Here is a 17,023-nt window from a genome sequence, read left to right on the forward strand (position 1 = left end):
ACCTGGAAATGCTGTTTACAGAACCCCAAAAGTAAATGGGGTAATGTGGAGAGTATCATTCTACTTAGAATCAGGTGCAAGTGCATGTCTTGTTTTGATGTTCTCAGGTCAGCATCAGGGATTATCAGGTATTTAGAAACATTCTAGAAAAAAACACCATTTTGGTTCTATGGATTAAAATTTGGTTATACAGTATAATCAAAACATCAGTTAGAGTTGGCTCTGCTTTCACCCTATGGAAGAAATTTAAATAAAATTTCATCAAGTTAAAAGGCTCTTCCTTATTACTCTACTATATCTTTCTCTAAAGTTTAGAAACTCACGAAATAGGTTCAATCTAGAAGAAATGGCATAAATTAATGTACTAACAAAAATAGTATTTCAAATCTGTTTATATTCATTGTATTTTAGGAACGTTTTAATAAATATGAGAGAGCAATTTATGCAGCTTTAAGTGGGAATCTCAAGCAGGTATGTAATGTTAATATTTTTTCTATGAATTAATAGATTCATAAAATATTCTAATATATATAAAAATCTTATAAATTTAAGCTACTTTCTAAAAGTAGTAGTGATAGAGATAATTATGAAGCAGAATAATGATTTATGATGTAGTGACGACGACCATGGTAAGGAGGTGACACGTGATCCTAAACATATACTGGGCAAGACATTCTTCCAGGAAAAGAGAAAATCGTGAATCTCATAGATACTTTCCCCTTTGGACCCAGCATCTGCTGGTTTTCTTCCCTCTCTTCTCTTAGCTGGGAACTGGGAAGCCTAATAATGGCAAAATAAGCTGTAAATAAACACAGAATAATGATTTAACATGATATATAACGTACATGCATGTTGTAATGAAATGAGGCTTTAATTTCCAACTAAAAATTGTCAGTTTAATTGCAATCCACAGTTATTGATGACTTCTAATACCCAAAGCTATATCCAGAAAAATACCAAAGGACAGTGACTGCTCAAGTTGTCTTACATAGTGTGTATGTTTCTTACAGCCTCTCCTACCCTCTACACTTTCCAGCTATTTTGAGGGACGCTATAATCAGTTAAAATGCCATCTTGTATCAGCATGCAAAATTTGTGCTATTATGATTTGGTATAGAAAAAAATCGTAATTGTTTAAACTGCTTAAAAATGGGAGAAAAAAGGAAGCTATTTGGTATAATTTTATTTATACCCACAGTGTTTTCTATCATTAAGTGACTATTGTCATATCAATGGATATAATTGCTTTTCTTTTTTGGTGATGTGTTTGTTTCTATTTGGGGATGGGAAAAAAGCTGCTTCCTGTCTGTGACACCTGGGAAGATACTGTATGGGCCTACTTCCGGGTGATGGTGGACAGTCTGGTAGAGCAGGAGATCCGGCTGTCAGTAATGGCCCAGAATGAAACTGAAGAACTCCCTAGAGAATACCTCGAAGCAAAGTGAGTGTGGTTTGTTTTTAATCACAGTGATTTGCGGTATGCTCCTTGAAGTGGTATTTCACAACCCTTTTTCATATTATTAATATTATTCTGTCCTTTTCCGTTTTGTTCTTTTGAAGTTGGACCTTAGAAAAGGTTTTTGAAGAACTTCAAGCTACTGATAAAGAGGTAAATGTAAATATAAACTTGTTAGTAGATATAGAATAAGGAAATGTTATTCCATTGTGCACTAGCTGATTTGTGGAGCTTTGTTCCCCTTTCCCTTCTTTTCTTTGCCTGTTATCAAAATTAGGGACATTCTTTTTTTTTTTTTTTGTACCGGGAATCGAACTCCGGACCTTGTGCTTGTGAGGCAGGCAGCAGAACCACTGAGCTAAATCCCTGGTGAGACATTCTTTAAAAGAAAGAAAATTGTAGAAATGATGCATTGTTCTTTGGTTTAGGATTGGCTTCATACAAATACAGGGATATAAGCTACATTTATTCCCCTTTCTTGAAAATTTAAAATACAGAATGTAGAATTAATAAGATTTTTCCTAGCCCCCCAAGTAATATAATGTTTTTTAAAATTAGTGTTTCTTTTAAGTAATTTAAGCCAGGCTTAGTGACACATGCCTGTAATCCCAGCACTCTGGAAAGCTGAAGCAGGAGGATTGCAAATTCAAGTCCAGCTCAAAATAAAAGAATTGGGGCTATGGCTCAATGCAAAGGCCTTGTGTTTAATCCCCAGTCTGCAAGGGAGTGGGGGTGGGGAGTTACTTTTTTTTGTTTTGTTTTTGAGACAAGGTCTTGCTGTGTTGTTCAGGCTGGCCTGGAACTCACTATGTAGCCCAGGTTAGCCTCAAACTCGTAGCTGTCCTCCTGCCTCAGCCTCCCAAGTGCTAGGATTATAGGTGTGCACTACCACACCTGGCTGATTTTCTCTACTCTTTGCCTAATTTGAATCATTATTTGATGATGTGCAGAAGAAAATACCTAAGAGAATGGTTTCTAGTACTGCTGCTCTTGATGAAAGAAATCTTATATTTTGCTTAATGCATATATGTCTTTTTTAGTCTACCATGTTGTGCCAGAATAAATGGGAATAAAATATAAAGAATAATAGTTACTAACATTCTTAGAGATTAAATTGCTATATAGTAGTTCTCTACTTTCAGAGGTACTGTTGAGTCCTGGATTTGTAAGCCTTGAGTATATTTTGAAGACATTGTCTTTCTGAGGCCTTTCATGTCCTGCTTAATGATGTCCCTTCAAAAGTTTGAGATTTTGAGTTTAACAATGAGTAGATACGCCAGAACGACTACAGAAGACTTACAGAAATGTAAATAAAATTTTTCAGAGAGTTCTGGAAGAGAATCAAGAACATTATCATATAGTTCAAAAATTCCTTATCCTGGGAAACATTGATGGTAAGCTATAGTTTCATTTTACTTTGAGTTCTTCATTTTCTTAGAGTAATTTTCGTAAGTTATCAAAGCGTTGCATAGACTTACTATACTTTTTTTTTTTTTTTTAATGGTGCTGGGGATCGAACTCGGGTCCTTGTGCTTGCACAGCAAGCAGCGAAACCACTGAGCTAAATCCCCAGCCCGACTTACCATACTTTCAAGCTTTATAAATATCCACCTATCTGGATGCAACTTTTTTACTTGTTATTATAAAATAAAATTTGAATTTAACTCTGAGTCTAAGAGGACGTAGAGTTATATAATGACTGTTAACAGTGAGACAGTGACTTAATAGCACTATAAAAATAAGATAAATAGGAGTGATTGAAAGATATAGTACATATTTAAATTTTTAAAAGCTTGCCAGGCATGGTGGCACACACCTGTAATCCCAGCACTCAGGAGGCTGAAGCAGGAGAATCACTGGGTGTTTGAGGCAAATCTGGGCTACATAGTGAGTTCAAGGCTGGCCTGAACTTCAAAAGAAGACCCTGTCTGAATCTCTTCCCCGCAAAAAAACTCATCACAAGAAAAGACACATTGCTAGTAATGATGAGATACCTGTGTTCAAAGTGAGGGAGAGTATTTTGAGGGCGTGAATGGCAATGTGTCTTTTACTGTAATTTTATTTAAACATGCACCATATTTTTTTGATCATGCTACACTGATCAAATGTTTATGGCAATTTATGTCAAATAAAAACATTATGGTGTATCCATAATATCCGCTGTGTTCACTGGATCGGCACTGTGTGACTTCTGGCTCTTTCCCAAAGTCAAAACGACATCAAAGCACCCACAACTAGACACTAGCACTGGAATTCCAGAACTGCTTCAGAAAGTGGCAAGAATGATGGGATAAGTTGAAGTGAGGGGGACTATTTTGAGGGGAATTGTTGACAGTGTCTTTCACTGTATTTGCCATATTTTTTTATCACACTGCATATTCTTGGTAATGTTTATCTGATTTTATTCTTTGCTTTGATGGCATGTAGGTTTGATGGATGAGTTCAGCAGATGGCTTTCTAAAAGCAGAAGCAAACTACCTGGGCATCTCCTCCGCTTCATGACTCACCTCATTTTGTTTTTCCACACCCTGGGAATACAAGCCAAAGTAAATAAAAACAGTGTATCCTTCTGTGCAAAGTTGATGCTATGTACAGATCACTAGGGAAGCACCTTATTTTGTTGTTGTTCTCTAGAAAGTGATAAGTGTGTGAAAGGCTTTGCTATGGTTGCATATGGTCATCTGATGATAACTCACAGAGTGACCATTGGGCTTCTAGTCTTGGCCACAGAACACAAGGTTTCCTGCTTTTTAAGAACTATATATCCAACTTCAAATCAAGTAGCTAAGCTGGCTGAGCCAGACTTAAGTTCTTTGTGAGAGTCTAAACCTTTGTTTTCTTTTTCCTCTTAGTTTCCTTTTTTTTTCTAAGTTTCATAACATTTCTGTCAAGACTACATGTAGAAATGAAGATATAGTAGTTGAAACCTTGAGCTTGGTAAAATGTGAACAGTAATCCTAAGTACCCACAAAGAGTTATGGTAATGTGAAATCAGGCAGTATATGGGCTTTCCTAAGCACGTTGCCTGATGTCTTTATTGTTTAATGGCATATATTAAAATTATTAAATGATTTATTAGCAGAATTTTTATTAGAAATAGTATTAGAAGCTGGGGATTTAGCTCAGTGGTTCCGGCGCCTGCCTTGCAAGTGCAAGGTCCCGAGTTCGATCCCTGGTACCAAAAAAAAGAAATAGTATTAGTGATACATATGAGCAGTTGTGTTTATTATAATTATGTCTTTTCTCCTATGAAGGAAGAAGTTTCAATTGAAGTTTTAAAGACATACATACAGGTAAACTTCGAGAAACTAAAACCTGATTCTTTTTTTTTTACTATTCTAACTAAAAAATCAGAGTGATACCATTTTAACATCCAATGGGAGGAAGCTCATCCACTAGGGATCTTTGAATTACCCTAACTACATTTTAGTAAAGCTTTTTAGTAATTTTGGGTTCAATTCCCAGCACTGCCTGCAAAAAAACAAAACATACTTTTCTAGAACTTACTGTATTATTGACCAACTTTGATCTTTTTTCCATTTTCAGTTTTTAATAAGTGAGGGGAATACACATCTCATAGCATTTTATTGCTGTCATTTGCCTCAAGACCTTGCTGTTGCTCAGTATGCCTTATTTTTGGAAGGTGTCACAGATTTTGAACATCGCCACATTTCCTTGGAACTGGCTAGGGAAGCAGGTAAAAATGGTTGAGATTTCATCTGTGGACCTTTGTAGGCAAATTTACATTTTGACTGTTAGAATATTTGTCCTTCAAGTTTTGAACCTTGCTTCTCTTTACGGGGGGGATAAAAAGGAATAAAATTTTCAGTGAGCCGGAGATTTAGCTCAGTGGTGCCACCGCTTGCCTCTCAAGCACAAGGTCCCTAGTTCAATCTCCAGTACCAAAAACAATTTTCAGTGAAATTCTGTTTTAGGAGTAAAATAACATTGTAATTCATATGTAAGATATTTTTTAAATTTGGCATTTTATTTCATAAAGCTTTGGGATTTTATGTATTAGCTATTTTAAGAATTACTGTTCCAGGGGCTGAGGATATAGCTCAGTGGTAGAATACTTACCTAGCCTGAGCCCCTGGGTTTGATCCCTAGCCATACAAAAAACAAAAAACTTATTTCAAATTTACCAAATTATTGTAACTGTTTAGAGAATATTAGTATTAATGATTGTTCTTGGGTTTTTGTGGTTTTTTTGTCATTTCAAAAAATGTTTTAGATTTGGATGTTGCAACAATAACAAAAACTGTGGTTGAGAATATTCGAAAGAAAGATAATGGTGAATTTAGTCCTCATGACCTGAGCCCAGACCAAGAGAGTGACATTACTCAGGTAATTTCAGGTGGAAGGTAAGGGGGTTGTATAACCTCCATTAATCCTTTATCTTGTTCCTTGGTGAACTTCTACCATAAAATACACTAGCTTCTATCTTTTTATTTCTTTGAAGACTGTTTGTCAGCCCAGGCCTTTTTTTTTTCTTTTGAGACAAGGTCTCACTATGTAGTTCAGGCTGGCCTCGAACTCATGGCCATCCTTCTAGCTCAGCCTCTGGAGTGCTGGGATTACAGGCGTGTGCCACCACACCTGGCCTGCCTGGGCCTTTTAAATTACAAAAATTGGCAGTATATTTAAGGTCTTGTGTGATGGATTACTTATAGTATTAGTATAGTATTACAGGTATGTTAAAGGAAGCTTTTCTGATAACAATCTGAGCATTGGCTTTTGGTTTCAATTAGCAATGATCGTGCCTTGGATAAACTGCATTGGCTATAATACTGGCACTGTGCAAAGCTTAGCATTGGTTTTCTGTTCATCAGATTATTCTAGACACTTTTTAAATCATTAACTCTTCTACTTTCAGAAAGAAAGGGAAATTATATCTAAGAAAGAAAACCGTTTTAGGGCCGGGGATTTAGCTCAGTGGTTCCGGTGCCTGCCTTGCAAGCGCAAGGTCCCAAGTTCAATTCCTGGTACCAAAAAAAAAAGAAAACCATTTTAGAGCACTACTTTAAAACAGTCACATAGTTGGGTTGGGGATGTGGCTCAATGGTAGCACACTTTCCAGTGCCATGTGTAAGGCTCTTGGTTCAAACCCCAGCCCTACCAAGAAACAGAGCCTCACGCAGTTACTTTAGTGGAACACATAGTATATAATTCCAGATTCGTAGTCCAGGGAATTTCTCTATATTTTAATAGAGAGCTGTTATTATAGGAAATTAAACTAAGGAAGGTTAGGTTCTTTTATAATTTTATATAACTTGAGGGGAAATGTTCACCAGAAGTACAGGTATAAGCTCTACTAATTTGTAGAATATTCTAAAAAGAAACAAAATTGATGCTTTTTTCTTTTTTCCCCTTTTGAATGAATAGGAGGACCGTGTGAAAATTGATGTCATAGACTGGTTGTTATTTGACCCGACACAGAGGTCAGAAGCCCTGAAACAAAGCAATGCAATAATGAGAAAATTCCTAGGTGTGCTATATTTTTATGTTCTTTGTTCAGATCTATCTCTTTTTGAATTTTGTTTGTAGTTTTACTGAGTTTTACCAATAGAGAGAACACCAGGTACTCGTATATCAAATATAGTATCGTGAAACAAGGCCTGCTTAACAGTGAGTTGTCATTATCTTAATGATTTTGGTATATAATCTCATGGCTGTCAGACTTTGAAAAATATAACTGCTTTCTTTAAGACATGGAAGTATGTGAAAGTATAACTGCATTTGTGTCCTTTTGTGTTCCTGTCACAATGAGATAAAGAAAGAGCCAGCTTAGAAAGATCACTAAGACCTTTAAGAGCAGTACCTTGGGAGCTGATAGTTACAGCTCACTGTAAAGATTGTAAACTACTGAGAAAACATTGCGTAGAAGTTCATATATATTGAAAATTATGTATTCTTTTTTCATAGCATTAAAAAAGCATGAAGCTGCTAAAGAAGTATTTGTGAAAATTCCTCGGGATTCTATCGCAGAAATCTATAATCTGTGGGAAGAAAGAGGAACCCACAATTCACTTCCTGCAGAAATTGATAATGCTGTCAGAGAACATTTGTGCATTAGAGCTTATTTGGTGAGACTATAAAGAAAACCACAATCTTCGTGGTGATTTTTCTTTCCGTCATAGTTGGAATTTGTTTCCAGATGTGGTAGTTGGTTCTCCTGTCTCCCTTTTGACTGTTGTGAAGACTAATCCGCAGAGGGACAGAAACCATGACCTTGTCTTCATTACCATAGTTCCCTGCTCATGGCCAGTTAAGCAAGTTAGAAAGTGTGAATGCTGACAGTGGAACACTACTCTGCCGTAAAGGAGGAAAACTTGAGTCATTTGTAGGAAAATTGATACACCTTGACACCATACTGTTAAGTAAAGTAAATCAAACACACAACTTAAGTATCCCATTGTTTCTCTTATATGAGAAACCCAGAGTAAAAATAAAAAGCAAAATAAAAGGTAGCTAATAGAAAGTAGGGAGATACAGCTTTCTCAAGAGGGTAGGCGATAGAGAGGTGGAGAAGGGGGAAGGAAGGCAAGAGGTAGGGGATGAAAAAAAAATTGCTGTGTGTTATACATGTACCAGCTCCACGCAAGGAATGTAAACATGTACTGCAAACGTGCCATAAATGAAGGGGATCAAGAGATAGGGAGAAGGAAGGAGGGAAAGGGGATGAAAAAAGGAATTAAGATATGTTATGTGCATCTAGCAACTTCCCTCAAGGAATGAAGACATGTACTACACATGTACTCAAACTAAAATAAAATTAAAAATAAAGTATGGATAATGAATAAACCTTAAGTTTTCTTAAAATTTATGAAAACTTTTCTCAACTTTAGCTTTGCTGCTGTTAGCAATACTGAGAAAGCCAAAGTATTCTAGATTTGTTGAAATTAAAAATAACACCATACTTAAAATATATTCAACAACTAATCAAGTAATTATAAGGTAAGGCTAATAGGGCTAAATTTGTGAATAATATTCTCTTTGATCCCTGAAACCCAGTAGGCAATTGACGAAGATAGATAAACATGTACATTGTATAGAATGATTACTATCAAGATATATATATATATATCACATACACATACTTAGGATGCTGAGGTTGGAGAAGATCCCAGAAAACACAGTATATATACTGTGGATAAACACACAGTGTTTGTCCTTTGATAAGACATTTACATATCCACAATGATTTGTGTGTGTGCAAAAAATATTGAACAGTTTTGTTTCTTGACATTATAAAATTTCTGAGAATCAAATCTTTAAAAGCTTTTGGTGAAAAAAAGACACTCATTTTTTCTTTTTTTTTTTTAAATTTGCATTTTAGGAAGCCCATGAAACCTTTGCTGAGTGGTTTAACCATATGAATGCAGCTCCACAAAAACCTACTTTGATATCTCAGCCAAGTTTTACTGAGCAAGTAGCTTATGAACATAAAGAAAAGAAATATGAAGTAAGTTGAATGTGGGATCTGGAATGAATTTATTGCACCTTATAAATGTGTGTTAGTATTTAAAGAGGTCATTTGTTCAGCAGTTATAGTCTGATTATAACAGGAGGTCTTGTTAACGTTCTGGTTTTCAAAAGAAGCTGTCTGTTTAGTTACTTTTTTGTAGGTAATTTAATCTTGAAAAATACCTTCAGATAACATTAGCATTTACTTAGTTCATATTTCATTATTTTTTTAACTGCTGTCTGTTGGTAATTATTTTTATATTTGACCAACTGAAGTACCAATTTTTTTTTTTAATTGATGTAACCATTTTTGTTTGCTTTGGTTTTTTTTGGTTTTTGGTTTTTGGTTTTTTTTTGGTACCAGGGATCAAACTCAGGTCCTTGTGCTTGCGCAGCAGGTGGCGAAACCACTGAGCTAAATCCCCGGCCCTGGCCCAACTCTTTAAGACTTATATTCTAGGGCCAGGGATTTAGCTCAGTGGTTTCGCCACCTGCTGTGCAAGTGCAAGGACCCGAGTTCGATCTCTGGTACAAAAAAAAAAATTATATTCTAGGGCCTAGGATTTAACTCAGTGGCACCATGCCCGCCTCACAGCACAAGGTCCTGAGTTCGATCCCCGGTACTGGAAAAAAAAAAAAAAGAATTATATTCCATTTGTATATTGTCTGTACTTTAAAAATACATTATGAGGCTGAGGTTGTAGCTCTGTGGTAGAGTACTTGCCTACCGTACTTGAGGCCCTGGGTTTAATCTCCAAGACAGCCAAAAAGGTATTGTGGGGTGGAGGGAGGGATCTAAAAATACATTACCTGTTGATTTTTGTTCACTTTGTCTGCCTTATATTTGTTTTGCAGATGGATTATGATATTTGGAAAGGACATCTGGATGCCCTAACTGCTGATGTCAAGGAGAAAATGTACAATGTCTTGTTGTTTGTTGATGGAGGATGGATGGTAGATGTCAGAGAGGTAAACTGTGCATTGTTCATACCTAAAACAAACCACAAGCACTGTGTGTTTTTCAGTATTCTATCTCTGAATAGGAATATCTATAGATCTTATATAACCTTTGTATTTATAACTAAACATCCTATATTTTATTTATTTATTTATTTATTTTTTGCGGGGGTACCAGGGATTGAACTTGGAACCTTGCGCTTGCAAGGCAGGCAGTGGAACCACTGAGCTAAATCCCTGGCCCCTCATATTTTAAATTAAGCCAAAAACACTAGCTGGGAAACAGATATATTTTACTTTATGATAAACTATTGCTTTACATTTAACATATTTACATGGGATACTAATATCCAGTTTTTACAAATTCTGGACCAGTAGTTTAAATTATACACATATTTGGGCCGAGGATTTAGCTCAGTGGTTTCAATGCCTGCTGCGCAAGCACAAGGACCCGAGTTCGATCCCCGGTACCCAAAAATAAATAAATAAATAAATTATACACATATTTGACTTAATTTAGAGAGGGACAAGTCCAGTAGTAGAAGTAAAATATATGTAAAGCAGTGGCTCTCACCTTTGACCTAGATTGAGAACCAGTTACCAAAGTATTAAACGCCATAAGAAAAGCACAGATTAGCCAGTGTGGTGGCATGCACTGTCATCCCAGCACAGTGGGAGGCTGAAGCATTACACACTGGTTCCTGTAGCTGCACCTCACGTTTTCAGTCACTACAGAGTGTGGTAGGGTGGCTGAGTGGCCTTATTCCAAGGCACTGGAATAAGAAACTGTAGAGCAGTTCTATTAGTGTTGGAGGCCGGTGACACGGTGAGATGGGATGGGCAGTGGGAGTGAAGTGGGCAGCTCATCGATAGTTACCTACCCTTCACTACCTCTACCATCTCCACCTCTACCACAGCTAGTTCAAGCCTCTACGTTTTTGCTTTGCTTCCCTTTTTTTTTTTTCCTTCTTTCCTTCCTTTCTTTCCTTTTTTTCCCTCTTTTTTCTTTGTTTCTTTCAGCTTTCTTCCATTTGTTTTTTGGGGACAGAGTGTCACTATGTAGTTCATGTTGGCCTTGACCTCACTGTATTAGCCCAGGTTGGCATGAACTTGCAGCAGTCCTCCTGCTTCAGCCTCCTGAGTGCTTGGATTATAAATGTGCACCACTACACTCGACTCCCATTCTTCTTTATATGGTTTCTTGCTTATATAGATGAACTCATGATCCTTTTAAAACAAAATATATCATTGTCCTACCCAGAACTTTCTGATGATTTCTCACTACACTTCTAATAAAATCCATAGTTCTCTTCTTGATATATAAGACTATACATACACTTTTTTTGTTTTTATATCTCTCTCCTCCCAGTCTTGTATCCTATTACTGTGTTTTAGCTTTGTGGGCCTCTGCTGTTCTCCTTCTGCATAGAATGTTTTTTCATCAAGATACCTGTATGGACAGCTTCTGACTTCTCTCAGCAGTTCCACCTCCCAAAGGGAGACATTCTTCCCACCCTCCAACACCTTGCCTTTTTCCCCCCATACTCAGGACTAACACGTTCACAACAGGGCTGTAATTCATGTCTCCCTGCTGGGCGGTGGCATGGGCCAATCATACATGGACCACCAGTGGTTCAAGCTGGTGGGAACGTGTTAAACCTTACCTGTGCTAGGTACTGAGCTACCTGGAACTACATCCTCAGCCCATCTTAAATCGCACATGTGCATATACATCTGTCTCTTTATCTCCTTACATTATTTTCTCTTCGTAGCACTTAGCCCATTCTGGTATGTGTTAATTTATTTGCCTTTTTGTTTCTACTTCCATCATAATGTAACCTTCATGAAGGAACCTGTTTTCTTCAGTTTAAACTTGATGCTTAAATTAATGCCTAGCACATTAAAGAGGTTTTTGGTAGACATTTGAGAAATAAATGATACTACATTACTCGAGTGAATGCATTGTGTTCAGATTAGAGACTCCTGTAATATCAGTACCTGTCAGCTCCTGCTGGCAATACACATCAATTAATGAGTTTGTCTCACATATAAAACACTATATATCCCTGGGGTGGAAACAATCTTTTTGTTTATATACAGAGAGAGTTCACACACACACAAAAAATGTATACACACTTCAGGAAAAGAAAAATTTGTATAACTATTTTAATACTAAATTTATTGAGATATCATGAGATTAACAAGTTACTTTTGGCCTCTAGTTACAAAAGGTGCTCGAGGGCTGGGGATTTAGCTCAGTGGTTCCAGCGCCTGCCTTGCAAGCACAAGGTCTCGAATTCAATCTCCGGCACCAAAAAAAAAAAAAAACCCCACAAGATTGGGCCAGGGATTTCGCTCAGCGGTTCTACTGCCTGCCTCACAAGCAAAAAGTCCTGAGTTTGATCCCCAGTACCAAAAAAAAAGAGAGGTGCTCAAATGGTGTCCATCAGCTTCCAGACATTTATTGGTACAGCAAACTGCTGCTTGGTCACTGAGATTGCTACATGTGCATTTTCCATTTTTTCTCTAAGGGCCCTCAGTGTAGTGAGTTTTCTGTGATATACAACATCCTCTAGGGTCCCCAATGCATTTTTTTGGCGGACTCTGTAGGGAACAGGGAAAGGGGACATTACTAGAACCTCTGCAGTAAGTCCTAGTCTCCTGCAAACCACAGCAGCACAAGGCAAATTACAGGAAAGGTAGAAAAATGAGACTGAGAAGCAGCTGAGCTTTGGGTCTGATCAGTGCTGCTCTGGGCGGCAAAGACGAAAGGCCCCACCTTACCACACTTTTTATTCAGTACTCAGTACATCGGGAGAAACAAATGTAACAAATGACTTGCAGGGAGTTCAGTACAACCGCATAAACAAGATGTAACAATCCAAGAACAAGGAGGAACTGAGTAGATGTTTGTTCTTCCCAGGATGTTTTCAGCTCCCAGGATTTTTCTTGTCCTGGAGAATCACAGCATCACCGGATCATTGAGGTCTCAGTTGTGACCGGAGGCCAAAATGGAGTTAGGTCTCAGAATTCCATAGCTGGGCTGTAGGCAGGAGAACTAAGCTAACCAAATGATTTTTCCCTAAAATTATGTAGCATTGCTCCCAACAGGACTCTGTATTTTCAAAATATTTCAAAGCTATTCATTATTCCAGATGAGAAAAAAAATCTTAGGTTGTTACAGAACAGTTGATTCCTTTTCTTGTGGCAAATCGCAGGGCCTATCTGGTGTGCTTCTGGATAGCAGCCATTCTGCTGGCATAGGAATCCATTATAGTTTTAGTGTATGTGCTGCCAAAGCGAGCACAGGAATCCATTATAGTTAGCAAAAGAGATCAGCCATACGTGGTGGCACAAGCCTGTAATCTCAGCACTTGGGAGACTGAGGCAGCAGAACTGTTGCAAGTTTGAGGCCAGCCTGGGCTATATGGTGAGTTCAAGGCCAGCCTGAACTACATAATTGAGACCTCGTATCAAGCGTGGGAGAGAGAGTGCCTGCAGCACTCCCAGATGTTATGGCAGCGACCACAGGATTTAGGAGGAGCAGCTACCAGAATCCATCCTATAAGAAGATTATTAACAAACCTGCTACTTTCACAAAGTAGCAGTATTATAGGAACCAGAGATACTTTACCTCCTTAACATAGAAGAAAGACTACATTGGAGCACAGATGAAAAGGCCCTGAAACCAAGTTTTGTTATTCTTTTGTTTTTGAGACAAAATCTCACTATGTACTACTCCAGGCTGGTCTTCAACTACCTTGTATCCCTGGCTAGCCTTGAACTCTGGATATTTCTGCTTCAGGCTCCTAGAGTGCTGGAATTACAAGGATGCACCACTATACGCAGCTGTCCCTGTGATTTTTTTTTTTTTTTTTTAAAGATGCATGTACGTGGGCCGGGGATTTAGCTCAGTGGTTTCGAGTTGTTTCATTGCCTGCTGCGCAAGCGCAAGGACCCGAGTTCAATCCCCTGTACCAAAAAACAAAAACAAAAACAAAACAAGATACATGTACACTTAGAAATACTAGTTGGCCCGGAGGAGGAGTAGTTCAGTGGCAGAGTGCTTGCCTAGCATGCACAAGGCTTTGGGTTCAATTCTCAGTACAGCAAAAACAAAACAACAAAACTAATTGTTTTCTCTGTATTAAGTCATTGTTATCTATCTGTTCTCTCAATTCACTCATTCATTAACTATTCAAGCCTATAGGTTCTTTCAGTTTTTGTTTGTTGAGATAGGGTCTCATGTAGTTCAGGCTGGCCTTGAACTCACAGTGATCCTCCTGCCTCAGCCTTCTGAATGCTAGGATTACAGGTGTGGACCACCACGCCTGGCTTCAGTTTCTGAGTTTTTTGGTTGGTTTTTTTTTTAATTATACAAGAGAAGTTGTAATTTCATTCTTTTAAAATAAAGTAGAAAAAAACAAAAACAACAACACGGTTGCAACACAGTTGTCCTCCCTGTGACCCTTCCTCCGTCCTGACCCATCTTCCAGCCACAATCACTGTTGTCATGTTGGTATAGTTATATCTGTATATATCCAGTGAAATGGTGGTGGTTGCTCTAATGGTATCTAGTCTTTATTCCTTTTATGTATGTTGTTATTCTGGACATTAACCTTATTAGAAATACATACAGCAGCACTTTCCCCTCTGTAGTATACTTTGTTCATCTTAATGCTTTGCTGTAAAATCTTGTTAGGTTTCCCTCCCCTGCCTCATTTTATTTTATTTTACTTTATTTATTTATTTATTTATTTATCTATTTATTTATCTATTTATTTATTTATTTTGTACCAGGGATCGAACTCAGGTCCTTGCACTTGTACACAGGCAACGAAACCACTGAGCTAAACCTCTGGTCGCCTCATTTTATTTTTAATGGGCATGATAAGCAAGCTTTAGAAAAACCCTTTAATTTTTAACTCTTTGGGCTGGATTCAGTCCAGTTATCCCTCAGTATCATGGGACATAGGTTGGTTTCAGGTCCCCATGCATACTAAAGTCACACCACTAAATTCCATTGTGTAAAATGGCACAGGATTTTCATATAACCTACATTCATCCTCCTACATCCTATAAATCATCTCTGAATTACTTATAATACCTAGTACAGTATAAATACTGTGTTAGTAGTTATACTATCTTATTTGGGTAAAAACGACAAGAACAGGAAATTTGTGTATTTTCTATCTGCTTGGTTGGATCTGCAGCTTCTGAACCCACGGACATTCAGGGCCTGCTATACCTGACTTTCTGTTCGTAAGTGTATATAGCTTAAAGTTGTCAAAATACTTGATGTCTCTTGGTAGGATTCTGAAGGAGACCATGAAAGGACACATCAAATGGTTTTATTAAGAAAGCTTTGTCTGCCAAGACTGTGTTTTCTGCTTCACACCATACTGCATACGACGGGTCAGTACCAGGAGTGCCTGCAGTTGGCAGATATGGTGTCCTCCGAGCGCCATAAGCTCTACCTGGTGAGTCCACAGCATCTGCGGTTGTAAGTTCGGTGGTGGGATCCACTGTGCTAATGTTTCAGTTTATGAAGGCGTATTCATATTTTATGCTGACCTTGGATTTTCTGAAACTAATAGTACAGTTTTAGTGTAGGTGCTTTCTCCCCCACAAAATGTGTATGTACGTACAAGCAGAAGGACCAGGATACAGACCGACTGAGAAATAGCCTTGAGTTCCTGACCCACTCTAATCCGTGAGCCTCAGACCATATGAACCTTACAAGGGATTTCTTCTTATACTAAGCTAATCTAATCAGATTGATTAGGTAACAGTAAGTTCATTGTTATCTTTTTCTCATTAATTTTTTTTCTTTTTATATATCAGGTATTTTCTAAGCAAGAACTAAAGAAATTGCTGCAGAAGTTAAGGGAATCCTCTCTCATGCTTCTGGACCAGGGACTTGACCCATTAGGATATGAAATCCAGTCGTAATTCATCCACTGTATTCTCACTAATTCCCAGGATGGAGGATTTTTTTAAATAAAATATAAATATTTGTAATTAATGGGGGTTTTTCTTTTGCATTATTTTGGGAGAGAATGTAAAATTTAGACATTTGAATTTTGTACTTTTCAGAATATTATGATGATACTTTAAAAATATAATGTATTATATCACTATTTCCCTGTGTTTTAAAATAAAATTATATAAAATTAAATTTTTCTGTTCTTATAAGTTCCAGGATTATCTTTCTATTATGTAATAAGAAAATTAAATTTCTTGCCCTAATTAATTTTTGTAATTTTAAGTACTCTGATATCTTAAAATTATAAGCAGTACGTAAAGCAGATTCATTTTCAAGCTCATTATTTCTAATTTATTATAAAACTTAGTAGCTCTTAATATTAAAATTAAAAGAATATAGTAAAATGCACAGCAAAGGAAATCACCAGTAGAGTTCAGAGACAACCTACCGAATAGGAAAAAATTTTTGCTTGGTACTCCTTAGAGGACAAATATCTAGAATATATAAAGACACAAAAAAATTAAGATTTCCCAAATTTAAAGACAATCGAAAACTGGGCATCTGAAATAAATAGGCACTTCTCAGATGAGGAAATACAGTTGGCCAATAAATATATGAAAAAATGTTCCACATCACTGGCCACTTGAGAAATGCAAATTAAAATAATATTAAAGGCTGGGCATGATGGCACATGCCTGTAATCCCAGCACTCAGGAAGCTGAGGCAGGAGGATCACTGTTAGTTCAAGGTCAACCTGGGCTACATAGTGAGTTCAAGGCCAGCCTGAACTACATAGCTGAGACCTTGTCTCAAAAAAATTCCATCTCACCCCAGAAAGAATGGCTGCCATTATGAAGTCAACCATTAACAAATTCTGGCAAGGCTGTAGGTAGAACCCTTCTTCATTGTTGGTGGGAGTGTAATCAGTATGGAGATTCCTTAAAAAGATAAAAATAGAAGTCACATTTGACCCAACTATTCCCCTTTTGAGTATCATATCACAGACACACACAATTGGTTCTACTTCTCTGGAGAGCCCTGATGAAAATAAATAAGATGTTGGGCATGGTGGAGCATGCCTGTAATCCCAGCACTCTGAAGGCTGAAGCAGGAGGAGCACCACACGTTCAAGGCCCAGCCTGGGCTACATAGTGAGA

At 37.4% G+C, this 17,023-nt stretch overlaps 1 protein-coding gene and 1 non-coding gene across 4 annotated transcripts in view; one reads left to right on the forward strand and one right to left on the reverse strand.

Annotated features, from left to right (window-relative positions):
- Nucleotides 1–15,905, forward strand: part of Nup107 (nucleoporin 107) — a 48,368-nt gene extending 32,463 nt beyond the window's left edge. For all 3 annotated transcript variants that reach the window (XM_087192399.1, XM_087192401.1, XM_087192400.1), the window contains exons 15-28: nt 412–471; nt 1,296–1,441; nt 1,561–1,609; nt 2,781–2,850; nt 3,884–4,002; nt 4,711–4,749; nt 5,003–5,153; nt 5,691–5,803; nt 6,842–6,944; nt 7,382–7,542; nt 8,796–8,921; nt 9,779–9,892; nt 15,193–15,360; nt 15,725–15,905. In XM_087192399.1, coding sequence (XP_087048525.1) covers nt 412–471; nt 1,296–1,441; nt 1,561–1,609; nt 2,781–2,850; nt 3,884–4,002; nt 4,711–4,749; nt 5,003–5,153; nt 5,691–5,803; nt 6,842–6,944; nt 7,382–7,542; nt 8,796–8,921; nt 9,779–9,892; nt 15,193–15,360; nt 15,725–15,832 — 1,527 coding nt within the window. In that variant the 3' untranslated portion in view covers nt 15,833–15,905. The remainder of the gene's footprint in view (nt 1–411; nt 472–1,295; nt 1,442–1,560; nt 1,610–2,780; nt 2,851–3,883; nt 4,003–4,710; nt 4,750–5,002; nt 5,154–5,690; nt 5,804–6,841; nt 6,945–7,381; nt 7,543–8,795; nt 8,922–9,778; nt 9,893–15,192; nt 15,361–15,724) is intronic.
- Nucleotides 6,122–6,264, reverse strand: LOC147823639 (U4 spliceosomal RNA). The gene has a single exon (XR_015443487.1). It is a non-coding gene; the product is annotated as a U4 spliceosomal RNA (small nuclear RNA).
- Nucleotides 15,906–17,023: the final 1,118 nt, after the last annotated feature.

Source organism: Heterocephalus glaber, unplaced genomic scaffold (genome assembly GCF_053883595.1).
Source record: "Heterocephalus glaber isolate CG9 unplaced genomic scaffold, H.glaber_assembly_v1.0 deba00001571, whole genome shotgun sequence".
In the NCBI taxonomy this organism is placed as follows: Eukaryota; Metazoa; Chordata; class Mammalia; order Rodentia; family Bathyergidae; genus Heterocephalus; species Heterocephalus glaber.